Source organism: Thalassophryne amazonica, chromosome 12 (assembly GCF_902500255.1).
Source record: "Thalassophryne amazonica chromosome 12, fThaAma1.1, whole genome shotgun sequence".
NCBI classification, from domain to species: domain Eukaryota; kingdom Metazoa; phylum Chordata; class Actinopteri; order Batrachoidiformes; family Batrachoididae; genus Thalassophryne; species Thalassophryne amazonica.
Genome location: NC_047114.1, coordinates 3400118 through 3422645, shown reverse-complemented (window position 1 = coordinate 3422645; position 22528 = coordinate 3400118). Strand labels below are relative to the sequence as shown.

The following is a 22528-nucleotide window of genomic DNA, read 5'->3' as shown; positions in this document are numbered from 1 at the left end:
TTCCCAAAAGGCAAATTAACCCTCAAAAACCTACACCTTACAGCCTTATTCCAAAGTGGATTAAAATTCCGTTTTTTTTTCCCCTCCAAAATTATACACACAATATTCCCTAATGACAACATGAAGAAGTTATATTTTTAATATTTTTTTGCAAATATATAATATAATAAATCACATGTCCATAAGTATTCGCAGCCTTTTTCCATGAAGCTCAAATTGAGCTCAGGTGCCTCCTGTTTTCACTGATCATCCTTGAGATGTTTCTACAGCTTAATTGGAGTCCACCTGGGGTAAATTCAGTTGATTGGACATTTGACAGTGCATGTCAGAGCGCAAACCAAGCATGAAGTCAAAGGAATTGTCAGCAGACCTCAGAGACAGGATTGTCTGGAGACACAAATCTGGGGAGGGTACAGAAACATTGCTGCTGCTTTGAAGGTCCCAATGAGCACAGTGGCCTCCATCATCTGTAAATGGAAGAAGTTCAGATCCACCAGGACTCTTCCAAGAGCTGGACGCCGTCTAAACTGAGCTATCATAGGAGAAGGGCCTTAATCAGGATGTACCAAGAACCCGATGGTCACTCTGTCAGACCTCCAGCATTCCTCTGTGGAGAGAGGAGAACCTTCCAGAAGGACAACCATCTCTGCAGCAATCCACCAATCAGGCCTGTATGGTAGAGTGTCCAGAAGAAGCCACTCCTTAGTAAAAGGCACATGGCAGCCACCTGGAGTTTGACAAAAGGCACCTGAAGGACTCTCAGACCAGGAGAAACAAAATTCTCTGGTCAGATGAGGCAAAGATTGAACTTTTTGGCGTCACGTTTGGAGGAAACCAGGCACCATCCCTACAGTGAAGCATGGTGGTGGCAGCATCATGCTGTGGGGATGTTTTTCAGCAGCAGGAACTGGGAGACTAGTCAGGATTGAGGGAAAGTATAATGCAGCAAAGTACAGAGACATCCTGGATGAAAAACCTGCTCCAGAGCGCTCTGGACCTGAGACTGGGGCGACGGTTCATCTTTCAACAGGACAATGACCCTAAACACACAGCCAAGATATCAAAGGAGTGGACTTCAGGACACTCTGTGAATGTTCTTGAGTGGTCCAGCCAGAGAACAGACCTGAAATCCGACTGAACATTTCTGGAGAGATCTGAAAATGTCTGTGCACCGACGCTCCCGATCCAACCTGATGGAGCTTGAGAGGTGCTGCAAAGAGAAATGTTAAAACTTACCCAAAGATATGTGCGCCAAGCTTGTGGCATCATATTCAAGAAGACCTGAAGCTAAATGCTGCCAGAGGTGCATCAACAAAATATTGAGCAAAGACTCTGAATACTTATGGACATGTGGCTTCTTAGTTTGTTTGTTTTTTTTTTTTTAATAAATTGCAAAAACTTACAAAAAAGTTTTCATGTTGTCATTATGGGGTGTTGTGAGTAGAATTTTTAGGGGAAAAAATGAGGCTGTAAATAAAACGTGAAGGTGGTGTGAGAACTTTCTGGATGCTCTATGTTATATTCACTATGAAAAATCATTCTGGGTTGATTTTAAGATGTCTGTGGTACTTGTTTGTTTGTTTTTTTTTTTTTTCTTGTGTTGCAGTTATAAAATGAATTAAGCCCCAAAAAACTGAAATTGTTTCTGAAAATACTTAACACTTTTAAAGCTAGAAATCCAAAAAAGGAGCCTAAAAATGTGAATCTAACAGTTTTGCTCCTCTGTTTACTACATTGTCATCATCACTCACTGTTTTTTTTATTTTATTTTACTTATTTTTTTAACTTCACATCATGTCAGCACTGAAATTGTAGAAGCACAGATTCCAGTGATGCTCTGAAGCAGGTTTCATATTCATTGAAGCATGGTTCAGGTTGATGAGTCAAATATTCATTCTTAAATCCTCTGCTACTTAAATATATATATATATATAATATGTGTTCATTCAAATCAAAAGCTGGATGTGTTGTTACACAAACGACTGCAATTCACAAAAGGTAGAATTTAGCAGAACATGTTTTATTATTATTTACAGTGTAATCAATGACTCCACACATACAATATTCTTTTCTTGCTGCAAATAATTTTGACTAATCAGTGGGAATTGTCTCAATATTGTCAGATATGTTTACAGATTATCTTTTATCTGATCCTAAACATGAACTCTGACATCAGTTTACACTGATATAAAAGAAAATGTACTCATGTTGTTCACGTTGATATTTTTTGAGACAAAATATGTATATATTTCTGTAAAAAAATATTTAACAAACTGTTACTTTTGTTGGAAAATCACCTTTAATGGAGTTGAGTCAAATGAGAAAAATACTGAGATGAACCAAAGTGTTGCTGAAAGAACTGAACCAAAATAAACAAACTTCAGCGTTTGACATTTATGCACAAAATCAAATAGGAGCATATCTGTTCCTACAAATGTCTGTTTTCTGTCAGTTGCACATTTATTGATTGCTGTGTTTATAAAAAATAATTGTGACTGAGCCGTGTGTGATTTGTCTGACAGATGACGTGACACTAGAGGGCAGTGTAGCTCATCACTTCAACAAAGCAAACAGTCGTGACGTCACAGATAAGAACAGGATCTTGAGACTTTGAAGGTCCTGTTTGCTGCAGGAAGAAAAATGAACCAGCTGACTGCAAGTTCACTGACAGGAGTAATTTTTTGAAAAGTTGAAGCAGCATCGTTGAGACTAAGGTTCAGAAGAGCACCGTGGTCTCTGTGGGGTTTAGAGCCCAGTTTATGAGCCCGACTGTTGGCTGTTCAGATAAACAGCTGGATACCATGAAAGTTTTTTTTTTCTTTTTTTAAGTGGGTGCTTCAAAGATTTACAAATTTTGCAAAATGCTGATTAAAGTCTGAGTTCAAAAATTTGCAGTAGCAACAAAGTTTTCCTCCCCAGCCACACGTTCTATCCATTCTTTAGTTTTACCCCATATTTGGCCATGCAGTGAGCATCATGGCTCCTCCCACTATTACTAGCTAAGAGGTGCTACAAATTATTTTGTGCCCTTAGCATCTAAGGATAAAAAGGCTCCATCCCTCTTTGGCCATGCCTCCCAAAACCTCTGTTGGAGGTTAGATTAGATTAGACAGAACTTTATTAATCGTTTGGAAAGACTCCCTCAGGGAAATTGAGATTCCAATAGCATTGTATAGCAGCACACAGGGTAAGAAGCACACAGTCTCAAAAGTGGGGAAAAAAGCAAAAACAAAACAATTTGCAAATATAAATACCAGACATACTGATCACTTCTGGTTTACTGGCTCCTCCTGCTCCTCTCCTTCCCGTCCTCTGTCTTCCTGTTACTCCTCCCCCTGAGTGAGGAGTTGTACAGTCTGATGGTCAAATGAGTTTTTCAGTCTGTTGGTCCTGTACTTGGGAAGGAGCAGTCTGTGAAGAGGCGTGTGCGTGCAGAGGCTGATGGCATCGTCCATAATGTCCAGCAGTTTGTCCAGTGTTCTTCTTTGCCACTGTCACCAGTCCAGCTTCATGTCAACCACAGACCAGCCCGCCTGATCAGTTTTTCCAGATGTGTCCTTCTTGGATGTGCCCCCCCCAGCACACCACGGTGTAAAAGAGGACGCTGGCTACTACAGACTGGTAGAACATCCACAGGAGTTTCCTGCAGATGTTACACGACCGCAGCCTCCTCAGGAAGCCCAGCCTGCTCTGTCCCTTCCTGTACAGGTGGTTGATGTGGGTTGTCCAGTCCAGTTTTCTGTCCAGCCACAGCCTGAAGTACTTGAAGGAATCCACAGCCTCCACCTCAGCTCCCTGGATCAGAAATGGTTGCAGACTTGGTTTGGGTTTCCTAAAGTCAATGACCAGATCATTTGTCTTGAGGTGTTGAGCTGTAGATGGTTTGTGTGGTACCAGGCAGCAAAGTCCTTCACTAGGCTCCTGTACTCCTCCTCTCTGTCATCCCTGATGCATCCAACAATGGCTGTGTCATCTGTGAACTTCTGGATGTGACACAGCTCAGAGATGTAGCAGACGTCAGAGGTGTACAGGGTGAAGAGAAGAGGGGCTGGCACGGTGCCCTGGGGTGCTCCGGTGCTGCTGATCATGGTGTCCCTCAGCCTAACATACTGCGGCCTGTCAGTGAGATAGCTGGAGATCCAAGTGACCAGGCAGAGGTCCACTCGCACCCTGCTCAGTTTGGTGTTGAAGACACGGAGAAGGGAACAAACTTCAAAGGGCAGGACTCACATGCTAGTTATGCACGCTATAGATATGCACGCATGGCCAGTCCAGCTATGTAAAGGAACAGAAAAGCTCTGATTACAACATGTGCTCGGGGAGTGTTGTCATTTTCTGAATGAAATAATAGATTTATTTCAGATTGGATGCAGTTACTCCTCTAAACCTTCTCATGGAAAATATGTTGGTTGCTATATTATTGTTTAAAATTTTTATTTATAGCAGTTAAATTAAACTCAGGTGAAGGTGGGCGTTGCATCCAGCAGGTGGCAGACGTGTTTGCGATATTACATATGAGAAACCAAGTAGGTTTTTTGGTTGATGCACTACATCGAAGTCTAAGAAGATCACATGTTCTTTTTATCTGGTGAGTTAAAAGATGACAGTATTTACTGTGTCTGGGGTGAATTCACTCACTCACCCACTCATCTACAGTAGTGTTCAGAATAACAGTAGTGTGGCATTCAGTCAGTGAGTTCGTCAGTTTTGTGGAACAAACAGGTGTGAATCAGGTGTCCCCTATTTAAGGATGAAGCCAGCACCTGTTGAACATGCTTTTCTCTTTGAAAGCCTGAGGAAAATGGGACGTTCAAGACATTGTTCAGAAGAACAGCGTAGTTTGATTAAAAAGTTGATTGGAGAGGGGAAAACTTATACACAGGTGCAAAACATTATAGGCTGTTCATCTACAATGATCTCCAATGCTTTAAAATGGACAAAAAAAAAAAAAATAGACGCGTTGAAGAAAATAGAAAACAACCATCAAAATGGATAGAAGAATAACCAGAATGGCAAAGGCTCACCCATTGATCAGCTCCAGGATGATCAAAGACAGTCTGGAGTTACCTGTAAGTGCTGTGACAGAAGACGCCTGTGTGAAGCTAATTTATTTGCAAGAATCCCCCGCAAAGTCCCTCTGTTAAATAAAAAACATGTGCAGAAGAGGTTACAATTTGCCAAAGAACACATCAACTGGCCTAAAGAGAAATGGAGGAATATTTTGTGGACTGATGAGAGTAAAATTGTTCTTTTTGGGTCCAAGGGCTGCAGACAGTTTGTGAGACGATCCCCAAACGCTGAATTCAAGCCATAGTTCACAGTGAAGACAGTGAAGCATGGTGGTGCGAGTATCATGATATGGGCATGTTTCTCCTACTATGGTGTTGGGCCTGTATATCACATACCAGGTATCATGGATCAGTTTGGACATGTCAAAATACTTGAAGAGGTCATGTTGCCTTATGCTGAAGAGGACATGCCCTTGAAATGGGTGTTTCAACAAGACAATGACCCCAAGCACACTAGTAAACCAGCAAAATCTTGGTTCCAAACCAACAACATTAATGCCTCGCAGATGTGAAGAAATCATGAAAAACTGTGGTTATACAACTAAATACTAGTTTAGTGATTCACAGGATTGATAAAAAAGCAGTTTGAACATAATAGTTTTGAGTTTGTAGCGTCAACAGCAGATGCTACTATTATTGTGAACACCCCCTTTTCTACTTTTTTTTACTAATAGCCCAATTTCATAGCCTTAAGAGTGTATATCATGAATGCTTGGTCTTGTTGGATTTGTGAGAATCTACTGAATCTACTGGTACCTTGTTTCCCATGTAACAATAAGAAATATACTCAAAACCTGGATTAATCTTTTTAGTCACATAGCACTACTATTATTCTGAACACTACTGTAAATCAATAAATGGCATAGTGTGGACAACTACCATAAAAAATAAACTAGTAAACAATGGTTGAAAGTGGTGGATGTGCATATATATTCCTCATACAGTTGTGAGAAATTATCATTGTTGTTGTTATTATTATCATTATTAATATGTACATGTTACGGACATGAACCAGCAAAGCCCTTCAGCGTCTCACCATGTCATTTAGGTCCTCCAGACTTTTTTTTTCAGTAAGAGTTGGTGGGTCCCCAAAAGTCCCTCAAAACCTGGATTAATCTTTTTAGTCACATAGCTCTACTATTATTCTGAACACTACTGTACATGTCTGAACTCTGGGAATGTTTGTCAGATTATAAAGTCATAACTGTTTGCCAACTTTGTGCCGTATTTTAATTTGACAAGGAATAACCTGTTGGTATTCTTAAAATGTTTTCAAGAGCCCAAAATCCTTTATGTCCTGATAAACTTTAAATCTCTTCTAGTGGTTGTAATTTGCACTCGAAACAAACACTGTTCTTGTGAGAGTTCATGATGGCAGGGAGCTGCAGGTGGTTCAGTAACTCGGTCTGCGGTCAGAAACACCCACACTGATTCAACCTGCACAGACGGCTCACAAATTCTCATGACCTTCTTTGGTCACGACCACTGGAGCTTTGATATCATGGAAATGTTCCGTCTGCAGAGGGACACGAGTGGCAGAGGGGATGGATTAGAAAGTGGGCGGAGGAAGACGTTTCCGTGAGAAAAGAGGAAAAACAAAGACCTGCTGATACACGTAGAAGAAAAAATGTCAACTTTGATCTCTGAGGTGTTTCACAGCAGAGCTGCTCTGTGTTTAGTTTTTATTGTACAACTTTTAAGACTTCAGGAAGTTCTGCTGCTCAAGGACTCTTCACCTCCCACCAACTCCTCCTACAGTTATTTTAACAACAATCTTAAAACTTTAACAGCTGATAAAACATGAGCTTGGTTTTGTCACTAAATAAAATGTGCAACTCAAATCAGCTTCATGATGAAATAGAATAGAGGAGGATTTTCTTAAATAGAAGACCTGAAGGTTTGTCAGATGCTGTAAGCCTGGATTTTATGTTTTGGTGAAAGAAAATCCTCCTCTGTCCCACTTCATCATGAAGCTGTATAACTGGAGATACAAAATGCAAAACACACACTGTGCACAATTTCTCCAATCAGCCACAGAAGCCTGTAACTTCTGGGTTGTCTGGGTGTCTTGGTGGCTTTCCTCACTCTTCTTCAGTTTTTGAGACCTGTCTACTCCACACAGATTTACCACAGTGTCAAACTGTTTGTATTTCTTCATAACTGATGTAAATAAAGTTCAAGACATATTCATTGACTTGGAAATGTTCATGTATCCATCCCCTGACTTGTCTGAAGAAAACTGGCAATTAATTATTTACAGGTATTATACCAAAGGGGCTGATTACTTATGCAACCCATCAGCTTGGCTTTTATATTTTTAATTAATTTATATCAAGTTGTAGAGATTTACTTTCAGTTTGAGTCTAAGATCATTTTAGAACTTTTTATTTTTTGTATTGTATTTTATTTATGTATTCATTTTTTTTTGTATTTGAAATGGCACAAGCCATAGGTGTCAGACTGATTCTAGAAAGGACCGAGAGGGTGCAGGTTTTCTTGGCAACCACCTGCTCTACCGGGTGATGTCACTGATTAACATTACTTTGAGCAGATGGAATCAGTTAATCAGTGACATCACCTGGTAGAGCAGGTGGTTGCCAAGAAAACCTGCAACCTCTCTGCGCTTTCTAGAATCAGTCTGAGACCTCTGGCATAAACAAATTAAAATATGTGAAATACCAAGCGTTCCAAAACTTTTGGAGGGCACTATATAGACTGAACAAAAATATTAATGCAACACTTTTGTTTTTTGCTCCCATTTAAGATCTAAAACATTTTCTATAAACACAAAAGACCTATTTCTCTAATATTGTGCACGAATCTGTCTAAATCTGTTACTGAGCACTTCTCCTTTGCCGAGATAATCCATCCCACCTCACAGGTGTGCCTTAGGCTGGCCACAATAAAAGGCCACTCTGAAATGTGCAGTCTTGCTTTAATGGGGGGGGGTCAGAAAACCAATCAGTATCTGGTGTGACCATCATTTGCCTCACACAGTGTAACACATCTCCTTCACATGGAGTTGATCAGCAGCCAGACACCATAGAATGTGAGCATTTGCCCACTCAAGTCAGTTACAACGATGAACTGCAGTCAGGTCGAGACCCCGATGAGGACGACGAGCAGCAGATGAGCTTCCCTGAGACGGTTTCTGACAGTTTGTGCAGAAATTCTTTGGTTCTGCAAACTGATCGTTGCAGCAGCTGTACGGGTGGCTGGTCTGAGACGATCTTGGAGGTGAACATGCTGGATGTGGAGGTCCTGGGCTGGTGTGGTTACACGTGGTCTGCGGTTGTGTGTTTGGTTGGCTATACAGTGGTCCCTCGTTTATCGCGGGAGTTCTTAAAATAACCCTCAATAGGCGAAATCCACGCAGTAGTCATCGTTATTTTTTACAATTATTATAGACGTTTTAAGGCTGTAAAACCCCTCACTACACACTTTATACACTTTTCTCAAACAGGCATTAACATTTTCTCACTTCTCTCGTGTGTAAACACTCTCAAAGTTCAAACCTTTGTAGAAAAATAAGACCAACCTGTTTTCAGGCTCAAACATTTGTTTGAGAAATAAAAATAGAACGTTTTCCTATAAATAATTATGATGGCTTTTAGAACTAACAAATTTAATTTTAACGATCAACCTACGAGGTTGGACACATAAATTATTAATAATGACTGACCAGTATTTCACAGTTCCTCTGATCGCGCCTCTTCATCCTGGTGTCGCTCCGCTGTCGCGTCTTTTCCACTGAGTGACACCTCGCTGCAGGTGTCTTTTTCCGAGTGAAGAACACAGTTATGGGTAGTTGTTGGTGCTCTTATTTTCTTCTGGGCGAGAAGATTCTTATAAACAGACACGCAGAACGGTGCCGTGACTGGCCTGCTTGATGAGGATGCAGAACACAATGCACCCTAAAAAAAAAACAGCATGCAAAATTGGACTAAAAAATTCAGCGAAACTGCGAGGCTGCAAAAGGTGAACCGCGTTATAGCAAGGGACCACTGTACTGCCAAATTCTCTGAAACTCCTTTGGAGATGGCTTATGGTAGAGAAATGAACATTCAATTCACGGGCAACACGTCTGGTGGACATTCCTGCAGTCAGCATGCCAAATGCACAAAATGTGTGACATCTGTGGCATTATGCTGTGTGATAAAACTGCACATTTTAGGGTGACCTTTTATTGTGGCCGGCCTAAGGCACACCTGTGCAATAATCATGCTGTCTAATCAGCATCTTGATCTGCCACACCTGTGAGGTGGGCTGGATTATCTCAGCAAAGGAGAAGTGCTCACTAACAGATTCAGATTTCTAAACAATATTTGAGAGAGTATAAGCAACAGGTTGATCGTCACAGCAGCCTGTATTCAAGGTTCTTGAAACGGAGCTGTAACTACACCTGGTGGACATTTACCATTATTGCAGGTGCAATAGAATTTCACCAAGAGCTCTTTGTAGTCAGTTTTGGTATAGATGAGAAAAGGTTAATTTTCATATTTCAGCTCAATCAGACCAGCAGTTCCTGGCATATTGCCATTTCTTTCTTTCACTTTTTTGTGAAAAAGCGCACAGCTGCTAAAATTCAAATGACCATAACTCAGCAACCAGTGGTCTGATTTTCAAACGTAAGGTATCTTTGGAAATGATTTTACATAAGGAATCTGGCATTTATAAGATCTTCTGAGAATATTTAGGCATGATGACCTTTTCATCTACTTTTTGACCTTGAAATTGACAAATTGGGACAAATTACATTGTGATACTCTTTAATGAAAATTGTAGCTCCATATGTTCTGTATAACATATTAAAAACTGATGATAAAATTTTTAGCTTTGAAGCAATTTGTAGTTAGCATACTAACACTTGAAAAGTGCTTTGTATGTGGTTTCTTCATGTAGGATGTATGTGATACCTGTACCAGTGTGAGTGTTCACACATTCATCAATGAAGTGATGAAATTGCTAAAAACAGAACTGCCAAAGTTACAAAAAGTGTTTTATTTCACAGATGGATGTGGTGGTCAGTCCAAGAATAAGTGCAACTTTATAAATGTGTGTTACCATGAGGAGGACTTTGGCCTGCTAGCAGAATGGAATTTCTTTGCAACCTCACATGGCAAGCGTGCCTGAGATGGAATTTGTAGCACCGTCAAAACACTGGTCACAAGGACAAGTCTACAGCGTTCAGCTCAACAGCACATGATTCTGACCTCTGAATCAGCGTTTGAGTGCTGCCAACAGACTGTCACAGGAATCCAGTACTTTCATGTTAAACAAGATGAGCTCCATCTCCGTGAAACTGAACTAAAACCAAGATTTGATTTAGCCCTGACAATAAAGGGAACTCTTCAGTACCATCGTTTTGTCCCTGTCATCCTCACAACTATGCAAGCACACAAAGTCAGAAAATAATCCAGATTTAGTAGAGATCCAACACCCTGGTAATGAAGGCAGTGACGATTTATGTGAACCCCTAGTTGTTCATGCATAGAGCTTTGCCTGCTGCATTTATAATGACCTAACATGGATTGGACTTGTGGAAGAAGAGGAATTTGATGACTTCAGAATAAGATTTAAAGTTGTATGTAAAAGTTTGGCCCCCCTGATGATTTCCATGATTTTCCTTTATAAATCATTGGTTTTCTGGATCTGAAATTTCAGTTAAATATATCATATAGCAGACAAACACACTGATATTTGAGAAGTGAAATGAAGTTTATAGGATTTACAGAAAGTGTGCAATAATTCATTAAACAAAATTAGGCAGGTGCATAAATTTGGGCACCCCAACAGAAAAAATACATCACTATTTAGTAGATCCTCCTTTTGCAAAAATAACAGCCTCTAAACGCTTCCAATATGAGAGTCTGGATTCTGGTTGAAGGTATTTTGGACCATTCTTCTTCACAAAACATCTCAGGTTTGTTGGTTTCCGAGCATGGACAGCCCGCTTAAAATCACACCACAGATTTCAATAATTCAGGTCTGAGGGCTGAAATGGTCATTCCAGAATGTTGTTTCTCTGCATGAATGTCTTAGTAGATTTTGAAGTGTTTAGGGTCGTCTTGTTGAAAGGTCCAGCAACTTCAACTTTGCCACTGATTCATGAACATTGTTCTTAAGAATCTGCTGATATTGACTGGAATCCATGTGACCCTCAACCAGTACCTGCACTGGCCACACAGCATGATGGAACCACCTCCAAATTTTACTGTAGGTAGCAAGTGCTTTTCTTGGAATGCTGTGTTCTTTATCAGCCATGCATACCGCCCCTTGTTATGTCCAAATAACTCAATTTTACTTTCATCAGTCCACAGCACCTTGCCCTTCCAGCGCCTGGTGAGAGAAATCTCTCAGGACTTCAAGACCGACCTCCACTTTCAGAGCTCTGCTATGATGCTCTGCAGGAGGCCAGTGAGGCTGACCTGGTTGGCAGCTTGTGGATCAGCAGCTCGGTGGATTTCTGGTAGCGGCGGATCTCTCTCAGCGCCACGGTGCCGGGGCCTGTAACGGTGAGGCTTCTTCACACCGCTGGTAGCCGGAGCGCTCTTCCGGGCGGCTTTGGTAGCGAACTACTTCGTCTGAGCTTTTTCTCCGGTGGATTTACAGGCGGTCTGCTTGGTTCTGGCCACATTAAGCTTACGCTGTGAAACTGCCAGACACTTTGTTACATCAAATTAAATTCACTATGCGGTACAACATACAGAGCCACTGAATCCACTGTTACACATCGATCACGATAAGCAGCTTTATCTTGAGGGTTTAAAGCCTTGTAATAAGCTTTCATTCTATTTTCTTTCACGCGCCAGCTGTCTAGTTATCCATGATGAAGATGGGAGCAAATCAGTCACGTGATTGAAAACCCTCTATAGCAAAGGCTTTGTGTCCATCCGTCTGTCTGTGGTCATCATAAGTCCAGTCCTATTGCTCTGTTTAGTTTGTGTGTAAATATAAATATACCCTCTTTGTCATATATTATGTAAAACCTAGCAAGAAATAAACACTTCTAAAACTGAAAATGCTGTTTTGGAACCCACTCTCAGCACATATTTACAAGACATTTTGTGGAAGTTAGCATGGTGACGTTACATGCTGGTAGCTAGCTGCAAACTCTGTTTTGTTTAAATATACCCTCTTTGTCATATATTATGCAAAAGCTAATGAGAAATAAATACTTCTAAAACTGAAAACGTTGTTTCTGTAACCCGATATCTCCTCTGTAGTCATTTACAAGACATTTTGCAGACGTTAGCGTGCATGCTAACTTTTGCTAACTCAAAGCTAACGTATGGAGTTAAATGTGTCTCACTGATACCTGCAAATGCACAGAGGTTGATCTACAAATATTCCTTGATTTGTACAATATGAACAAATGATTATTTGATTTGAACATGTACAAATTGTACATAAGACAACAGGATCTTAATAATTAATTACACAACTGAAAATTATAAAGAACACAATGGTCATATGGCCTAGGGTATGTTAGCATTTTAGCATATTTTTTAAATTTCTCATGCTGAAAAACATGCGTAGACGCCAATATCATCAAAATTAATCATGGTTAAAGGTTTTTACATTTTTCATATTAGACTGGTCAAAAAATAAATAAAAAAATTGCATGGACTTTGACAACTGATTTAATGTAATTTTGGGGTGCTGAATTTGAATCTGAGCTCAGATTTCTTCTATCACGTCGCGTTTTTTGCAGTCTGCATGTTCCGTATTGATGGATTACACAAAAGTTGCTCATTCACTCCAAAGTGCGTTATTTCAATTTATTTCCTTTATATAGCGCCAAATCACAACAGAGTTGCCTCAAGGTGCTTCACACAGGTAAGATCTAACCTTACCAACCCCCAGAGCAACAGTCTGAGGAAGAAACCTCAAGCAGACCAGACTCAAAAGCTCATGACCCTCTGCTTGGGCCATGATACAAACATAAATTACAGAAATAATTCACAGAACAATTCACGGACAAATATACAAGAAACTGCTGTTGGTGCACAGGACAGGAGGATCACCTGCACAGACACAACTCCCATCTCTGGATGGAGCTGCACCTTAAACAGAGAAAAAACAGAATCAGGCATCAGAAAGACAAAAATTACTGTATAATTTGCCAGCATTAATCAATCAATAGTTTGTTGACTGTTTTGTAATTTCGGGCAATAGCGCCCTCACCTGAGGTCAGATGCATAACAAACTATATATTTTTGGTGTCATTATGAGTAGACGAGTCATTTCATGGATATTGACACAAATGTGACAATTTTAAATTTTGACCCTTGTGCCCCCTCCTGAAATTGCCTGGAAGTTTGAAGAGGCCAATTCAGAAATGCTCAAAATCCATCAGGGAATCCAAAATCACTTTTGAACCTTTGTTCCCAGAGTTTGGTCACGGGGTCTACGGGCTGGTCTTCTACTATGCAGCAGTTCTCCTTGACAGACTTTAGGATTATATACACACCTCAGTAATGATTTTGAGTTTTTTTCATATTCAGGAACTGATCTGATGATCAGATTTATAGCCAGACCACATGCATGTTCATATAACTCGTGCTTTTTGTATGTAGAAAATACAGGCGCACTGATTTCAGCAACAAGTATGGCAACTTTTAAAATTCTGGGACTTGGTTGATTACATCACTATACAAAATGAACTTTTGCCTCAGCATGTCCAGGATATGTTTAAAATGCTGGACTCCAGTTGTAATTTCAGAGGAACATTATTATTTGAGTAATTAAAGATGTGAACTCCTGTAAAAAGTCATTGTGTTTCCTTTAAAGGTGTTAACATTTGGATTAATTGTCCCGATAATATTAAACTACTTGGTACCTTAGTCGGCTTTAAAAGGCTTGGCAAAAATAATAAAATTACTCGTTATAGTTTGAAGAATTAGGTTTACCGATTTTGCTATTGTGCTTGGGATTGTGTTGTTGTTTGGCTGTGCTTTGAAATTTTTGTACATTGATTTAAGTTATATTGTTCGTGCACATTTCTTTTGTATTGTTGTTATGAGTATATATATATATATATATATATATATATATATATATATATATATATATATATATATATTCTTTATTTTCTATGGTATAAGGGGAGGGTATTTATAAGTTTCGCTTCTGCCATCACCCTTTGGGCCACACAGGTTCACTGTTAAGTTGTTCTTTTTGTGAGTTTTTGTTATTGTTCATCTGTGTGCCAAATAAATAAAATTCATTCATTCGTTCAGCTTCAATTTCAAATTGCTTGAAACCTAAAAATTTTGACCCAGTTTTTAATGTTACAAAGAACATATGTGGCTATGACTTTTATTTGAGTAACCCAGTGTAATTTGTCCCAATTTGTCAATTTCAAGGTCAAAAAGCAGGTCAAAAGGTCACCGTGCCTAAATATTCTCAGAAGATTAAATAAGATTCCTTATTTGAATAAGAATACGATTCCTTATGTAAAATCATTTCCAAATATACCTTACTTTTGAAAATCAGACCACTGGTTGCTGAGTTATGGTCATTTGAATTTCACAGGCTGTGTCCTTATTTATGAAAAAGTGAAATTAAGAAATAGTGATATCTCAGGAACTGTTGGTCTGATTGAGCTGGAATGTGAAAATTAGCCTTTTCCCACAAAAAGCTACCTATATACCAGATTTCACCAACATCTGGGTTTTTGAGTGTGTGTGTGTGTGTGTATATACATATATCTCCTTAATTCAGTTGCTGAAAACCATTTTTTTCCCAGTTACCTTATTGTAAAAAAAAAACAAAAAAACAAGCATTTAAGCCAAGTCGTTAGTAAAAACATAACCAGCAGTCTATTGAAACTTTGTAACTGTATTTCATGCATCTGTTCATCCATCACCCTAATACATTTTCAAGCAAATAAAAACACCCCTTAAATACATTTAGTATAAATATTTCAGAAGATTTTACAGCATACTTCATGGAATTATAATCACCTTCTATTATTAACATTACCACGTGGTAAGAGTCGGTCTCTCCGTCGGTTAAAACCGTTTTTCTGTAGTAGTTTGGAATGTAAGAGCTGAAATAAATACACTTTTAAATTAAACCCTCTTAAATTAGTAGTAGCATTAGGACAATGTTTCATTGAAACACTATAGGTTCACTGTGTCGGTGCACAATGCTCTTCTTAAGCCGGACGTGACGCAACGTCTGATTTGCTGCTTTTTGGGTTGGATCATAGGTGGCGCTGTGCACCACAGAAGTTATTGGAGGTTCCTGAATGTGTCCAAATGGGGCTGAAGGAATCACGCAACTATAATGTGAAACCAAACCGTAAATATCTGTAGAAGGAAGATTAAACAAACTTTGCACAACAGGACAGTTTTACATGAATGAATGCGCGCTAACTAGCACTGCTACATTACCGCGTGTTCTCTTGTTGCTCAGCTACTGCTGGTGCAGATTAGGATGATGATGATGATTCTGGAATGTCATGTGACCGGAGCTAAAATTTATACTAGATGACACATCAATTGATGTGAGCAAGCAATGCTTAGCCCCTCCCCCGCTCTCACTTGAGAGTGGCACAGTAACAAGCCCCTCCCCATTGTTGCTTGACATAATTTAAAATCATTTAACGCTCAGTGATTCGTGTTTAACATCACGCTTTGTTTTATCACTTCTGAACAAATTAAAGTTAATATCTGGCATAAGGATATTTGGTTTGTGGGGCGTAGTGGTGCACGTTAACTATGGTTAATAAGACAAATGTGAGACAAGCTGGAGGACTGTTTGTTTGTATTGTCAGTCACGTCACGGCTAAACATGAGGGTGTCACAGCAGGAGTTTTCAGAGAGCTGCAGGGTTACTGCCGCTTTGTTTACCTCAGAATTTAAAAGCTGGCCTTGGAGTCTGTGAAGCAACATTTCTAAAATCTTAAGACTTAAAATAACAGTAACTCGGTTATCAAGTACTAACTTCAGCCTGATTGTTTGATGGTATTTATGTTTTTAGCGTTATGGGATGTATTTCATAATGTCTCAGGCTGACCCGGGCCAGCTCGCGGGAGCCGAACGTTCACGCGCAGTAATTGTTTTGCTCCAGCCGATCCACCATGGTGGACACCAGCTTCTCCAGCTGCTCGGCGCGCAGTTTTCCTGCCTCCAGGACTTCTTCGTGGTTGGCCTTCATGTGGCTGTCGTAGTCCATCACCGCCTGGTTGGTGATCAGCGACAGAGCGAAGCACCGCATCCCGGCGTGGCGGGCAACAATCACCTCGTGTACCGTGCTCATACCTGCAGAGAAGATGCCGACAAGGTGAGACCTCAAAATCAAGTGAACTTTGTTTCCATTAATCAGTCGACCGTGAAGTAAAAACTCAGTGATGGTGCCGGGTTTTTCCGTTGTTTGTAATCTATCGTTAAATACTGTGAACACTAACACCAAATAACCACCAGCAGGCCACGCCCCAGGAACGCTCATTACGCCACAAACGTCAGCTGCTTGTCGCCCTCATCTGTAGCTAATGTGACTGCAGGATCAAGGTCAGGCAGGGTCAAGGTGATAAAGTCAAAAACGACTTTACTCAGTAAGTAAAGTCGACATTCAGACAGGCCGTGTGAGAAACGGCGTGTGTGCGCTGGTGGTGGACAGGAGAGACTCACCGACGGCGTCGGCTCCCAGCGTGTGCAGCATGCGGCACTCAGCGATGGTTTCAAAGGAGGGGCCTCCCAACACGCAGTAAACCCCCTCCCGCAGGAAGTCGCTGTAGCCGAGCTCCGCTGCCACGTCGTGCGCCAACTGCTGCAGCTTACGGTCGTAGGCGTCGGACATGCAGGGGAAACGGATGCCAAACCTGCAGAGGGGAGGGTTGTGGTTATGACTCAAACTCTCAGAATCTGATCTGCTCATTGCAGAACAAGAGTCATACAGTTTTCAGGAAAACAGCTCAAAATTAACCCGACTGTGCATCTAAATGACTGATGGAAAAAAGTGTTCTACAAAACGTCAGAGGACGATGTGATAATCTGGACTCTCCAGAAATGTGTCATGTCAGGATTTCAACCAGTATACTGACATAACACTCTGTATGCAGATCCACATCCACCCGTCTCTCTTTACATGAACGTGTATTTTGGCTGACTAGGCCGACGTTACAAACTGAATGCACACGTTTAGCGGTGTGTAAATCTCACATGGCTCAGTGTGAAGTCCCACTTATGCTATTGGCTCGTGGGGGGCAAAGCATTATTCCAAGATTGCAACAGTACAGTCTGAAGCGAGTGTTACCGACCAGGAAGATCTTATTGTTCCGGTTGTCCCTTCTGGGACACGTTTAAGGGACTTGATGATAGCTATGGACATTTGCCGCAGTGTTATCTGTAGATTCAACCACGTCCATGAGCACGCATGTCCCAGAACTGTTCACTTAATGCTTTGCACACCGATACGTTCCACGTGAGCGACTTCAGGAGTGCTTACGCGTCAAACAATGCAACAACCGTCTATTAAACGCTGAAATCCTGACATCGTAAATTGTGGTGTGTCTGATATTCTCAATATGTCCTTTGGTGACGAGGTTCTTCAAACCAAAGACACCTTTCAGAGTCTTGGTGTGATTTATTTGCTGTTGATCAGTCGCTGACCTTCTGTGCACATGTTGGGGAGCAAATATTAGAAAGATTTGACCAAGTCTGCCTCAATCTGACACTGAAGTGTTTTCTGACAATGCCCCCCCCAGCTTCTCTTTACTGATTGCTTGTTTGGGTGACGGTGGACTTTAAGGTCTCATTACTGAGTGACAGGATCCTGCACAGTGTGTTGGTGTACGTGTCTGGGCTGGTGGAAGCGTGCGTACTGAGGCTGCTTTGCTGCATGTCCTCAGGCTTCATAAGAAAACAGGAGCGGCTGAACGTGTTCTGTTTGTGCACCGTTGTTCTGGTGAAGGTTACCAGCTGAGATAAGGTGGTTGAGTCTCACGTGTTCTCAGCTACCTGCTGTAGCTGTCCTTTTGATTTTTTTTTTTTTTGCTGTTTTTATTTAATTAATTGTTGTGAATTTATTATTATTATTTTCATTAATGCAGAGATTTAATTAGGTTCTGGTGTATAACATACAAAAAGGCGTGGCAGGTTTAGACTAAGTCTAAACAGGATTTGCAGCTTTGGTTTACCTGCACCTCAGGTTTAATGTAAACCCACTTTGTGTGTCTCAGACCCACTAGGTTCTCTAAAACTGGATCAGTGGAACCACGTCTGAAGCTCACGTCAAGCTGACTGAATCCTGACACACCTGGAGTGAAACCACACCAACCCACTCACTGCCAGGCAGCAGAAGGTTGCAATTTGTGCGTTTTCTGTGTCATGTTATAACATTCTGCTGTGTCGTGCTGCCGGCCCACCGCTGCCACCAAAAACAATACGTGCGTTTAACGCTAGAATCCAACGCTAAGTGTAGTGTTATGTTACACGGTTTCACTTCAGAGACCTCATGTACAAAATGTGCGTACGCACAAAAACGTGGCGTCCCTCCGTCTCCGTGCTAACGTTCAGATGTATCAAAGGTGAAATGACTGTAGAAATGTGCGGTGCGTCACACAACAATCCTGGCTGGCGTACCCACGTTTCTACAGCTATTGTTTTTCTGGCGACACGCAGAGGTGATGCTGGGAACCGTTAAGTGTGAAAACATGAAGTCATCAGAGTGATGTGCACATCAGAGACACACTGATGAACAATTAACACACCCACGTATTTGCACTTATATGGGTAGATATAAAAACATGCATAAAGTGATGCATAAAATGGTATAAAATGGTTAGAGGAGCTTCCAAATGGTGCAATCCGATGTGAGTGTGTAGTCAAGGAACACGAGGATTTACTTCCAAATGATGATAATTGGCTCATAAACCAATTTCGATTACCAAGGCCACTGTTACTGGAGTTGTGCGCAGAACTGCAGGCGGCCCGGAGTGCAATATGGCGAGGAGCCAGGGGTTGTCTGTGCCCACACAAGTGCTGACCACACTGGGCTTCCCAGCATTAGGGGCATTCCAGCGGGAGCTGGCCGATCGGTCAGGCGTGTGCCAGTCAACCTTGAGCCATCCGAATGCCATCCAGGTACATCATATTACAACATTAAAGTGCATTTTTCAGCAAGAGCCGGTTTCCCAAATGTAATCACAGCTATTGACTGCACACATATTGATATAAAGGCACCATCACATGATGAATTTGTTTTTGTTAATAGGGAACATTTTCATTCCATCAATGTTCAAATCATATGTGATGTCCAAATCCACTGGCTTGGGAACAGGCTGGAGGCTTGTACGGTGCACGATGGATGGCTGCTTGGTGTGTAATTGTTCTGAACAAAAACCAGCGTGGGCACATTTTGGCATGTACGCATTCAAATGCATTGTTTATTATTAAATGCATTTTCTTTTCATGATGGTGAAACTAGAATCTCTCCCCGTGTTCAGTATTTGTCTATAAACACGTGTAGAGTAAAAAAAAAAAAAAAAAAAAAAAAGAAAAGAAAATTTTTTGGCAAGGGCCAAAAACCTGAAGCCCCTGGGGGGATCTGGGGGTTCTCCCCCAGAAAAACTTGAGTTCTCAGATGCATTCTGGTGCAAAAAAAAATCTAAATTTTTTGTATTTTTTTGTTGGGTCAGGTCAAGTTTTCCACCCCAGTCTTTTCACACAACTTGAATTGTGCTACCAGCCTTTAATCCAAAAAACACGCACTGTGGTTCAAAAAACGTACACAGTAAAGGAAATGAAAAATCAAAGAACTCAAAAATAATTCTCAGTATCAATTCGAATGGAACAATAGGAGTATTTATTGCATATTAATGCATCAACTTGTTCAACCTTTACTCACTTCTGAGTTTTCCTAGTTTTGTCAGGAGCTTTGGAGCTATTCAAGATCTGTTTTCACATTCTTGGCCACCTTAAAATCCTTACAAATGAGTTTTTACTTCAACATTAATTTCTGATTACTGTACATTTTGAAGTTAAAAAACTTTTCTTACATTAGAAAACTATTTTTAGACAAATAAAATAGCATGAAAAGTAATGTGTACATGTAATAATGGTAGATTCATTTAGCAAATGTATGTTTCTGATGTGGGTCAAGAAACATATTTCTTAAAATACAAAGAAATATTGAACAGCACTGTACTATTTTCTTTGATTACTTGATGGTTAAAAAAACTTTAAATAAAAAAAGATCTAAGTTATTTAAAGTTGAGACTTTTCTTGTAGTTAGGGCAGTAACAATTAAAAAATTGTGTAGCTTTATTTGGTAAAAATAAAAAATATGTCAAACACTCAGCTCGACAGTGATTGATGCAGCTAAACACTAATTTAGCTGATAAACTTCAGCAGAGCTCTAACGTCACATATTATCTTAGAAAACAGGGCAAAATTCACTCAGTCTGGGTCACAAACTGCAAAGTTTTTATCAAACCAAAAGATGCACCACAGGTCTGTGCATCAGGAATATGAGCCAGTTAGAACCATTTGAAGAGGAATTGGTTTGGCTCTTTATGTTAGAACCAAATATTGCTGTAAAATTGTTCCAGTTATTATTAAACATGTTATGTGAACTTGGGATTTTTAAACTATGGGAAATTGTGATTTTGGGGAAATTAGAATGCATGATTTTGAGATAGATTTAGATCCTGAGAGCCATTTCTGGAGCAATACGAGCAACACATGTAAATATTATATGGATGGTGAATTTATTTCAAACTTTAATTCAAGAGATGTATCTTTCATTCATTGCAACATTAGAAGTCTATATAATTTCTACAGAGCTGGAGATTATTTGAAGTGGGGGTGTTATATGTGGATAGTAAAGTGGAATGTAAACTGGTTGAATCGATGACTGCTGCTGTAGAAGGTAACTTATGGAAAGTGTGGCAGTTGAAATTGAGGTGTGGAAGGGCAGGAATGTGATTGCTGCAGGTATCTACAGAGCGCAAGACTCAAATGTGGACGATTTCAGAGAAAACTTTGAAAATATATTAGATACACAGAACAACCAGAAGATTTTTTTGATTGGTGGAGATTTTAATATTGATTTTCAAAATCCATTTAAACGTAGAGATATTTCTGATTTTTTTATTTTTTGATACATTAATGGCTCTGTCCCTTTTCCCACCTTGATTTCACATCCAAGCAGGATTACTACATCTTGTACAACATTATCACAAATGACAGTGAGCATATTGCTCAGAGTGGTTTACTGATAAATGATATCAGTGATCATTTACCTGTCATTTACAGTTCTTGATTACCAGCTAAAAAAATATGAGAGGTCAAATCAGTCCACATACTTCACAGCCAGAAATGAGAAAACAATTTACAAATTTAGAAGGGAACTTTTAGAGCAAGACTGGTCTGGAGTCTATGTGGATGATGTAAATGAAGCCTACAAATTTTTTTTTATAAATACCTATTTGCTACTATACAAAACATGGTGTCCACTAAAGCCAAATAAGATAATCTCAAAAAGTGGAAAACCTTGGTTTATGATAGGAATGATGAGGGCATGCCAAAAGAAAAATAAACTGTACAGAAATTAGTTAAAAAAAAAAACAGACACCCAATAGTGAGATAAAATATAAAGTATAAAAAAAACTAACAACTATTACGAGAACTGCTGAGAAGGACTATGACAACAGAAAATTGAGGGAAAATCACAGAATATGAAAGCAACATGGAAGTTATTAAATAGTGCAGTGAGACTTAACTCCAAACCAAAACAGCTACCAAAATATTGTACTGAGAATGATGTCAATCAATCAATTTTTTCTTTATATAGCGCCAAATCACAACAAACAGTTGCCCCAAGGCGCTTTATATTGTAAGGCAAGGCCATACAATAATTATGTAAAACCCCAACGGTCAAAACGACCCCCTGTGAGCAAGCACTTGGCTACAGTGGGAAGGAAAAACTCCCTTTTAACAGGAAGAAACCTCCAGCAGAACCAGGCTCAGGGAGGGGCAGTCTTCTGCTGGGACTGGTTGGGGCTGAGGGAGAGAACCAGGAAAAAGACATGCTGGGGGGGAGCAGAGATCAATCACTAATGATTAAATGCAGAGTGGTGCATACAGAGCAAAAAGAGAAAGAAACAGTGCATCATGGGAACCCCCCAGCAGTCTACGTCTATAGCAGCATAACTAAGGGATGGTTCAGGGTCACCTGATCCAGCCTAACTATAAGCTTTAGCAAAAAGGAAAGTTTTAAGCCTAATCTTAAAAGTAGAGAGGGTGTCTGTCTCCCTGATCTGAATTGGGAGCTGGTTCCACAGGAGAGGAGCCTGAAAGCTGAAGGCTCTGCCTCCCATTCTACTCTTACAAACCCTAGGAACTACAAGTAAGCCTGCAGTCTGAGAGCGAAGCGCTCTATTGGGGTGATATGGTACTACGAGGTCCCTAAGATAAGATGGGACCTGATTATTCAAAACCTTATAAGTA

General features: G+C 40.2%; 1 protein-coding gene across 1 annotated transcript in view; it reads right to left on the bottom strand.

Moving 5' to 3' along the window:
- Nucleotides 1-14894: 14894 nt before the first annotated feature.
- pnp5b (purine nucleoside phosphorylase 5b) overlaps nt 14895-22528 on the bottom strand; it is a 29326-nt gene continuing 21692 nt past the window's right edge. The window contains 2 exon segments of the mRNA XM_034183671.1: nt 14895-16339; nt 16709-16899. Coding sequence (XP_034039562.1) covers nt 16122-16339; nt 16709-16899 — 409 coding nt within the window. The 3' untranslated portion in view covers nt 14895-16121.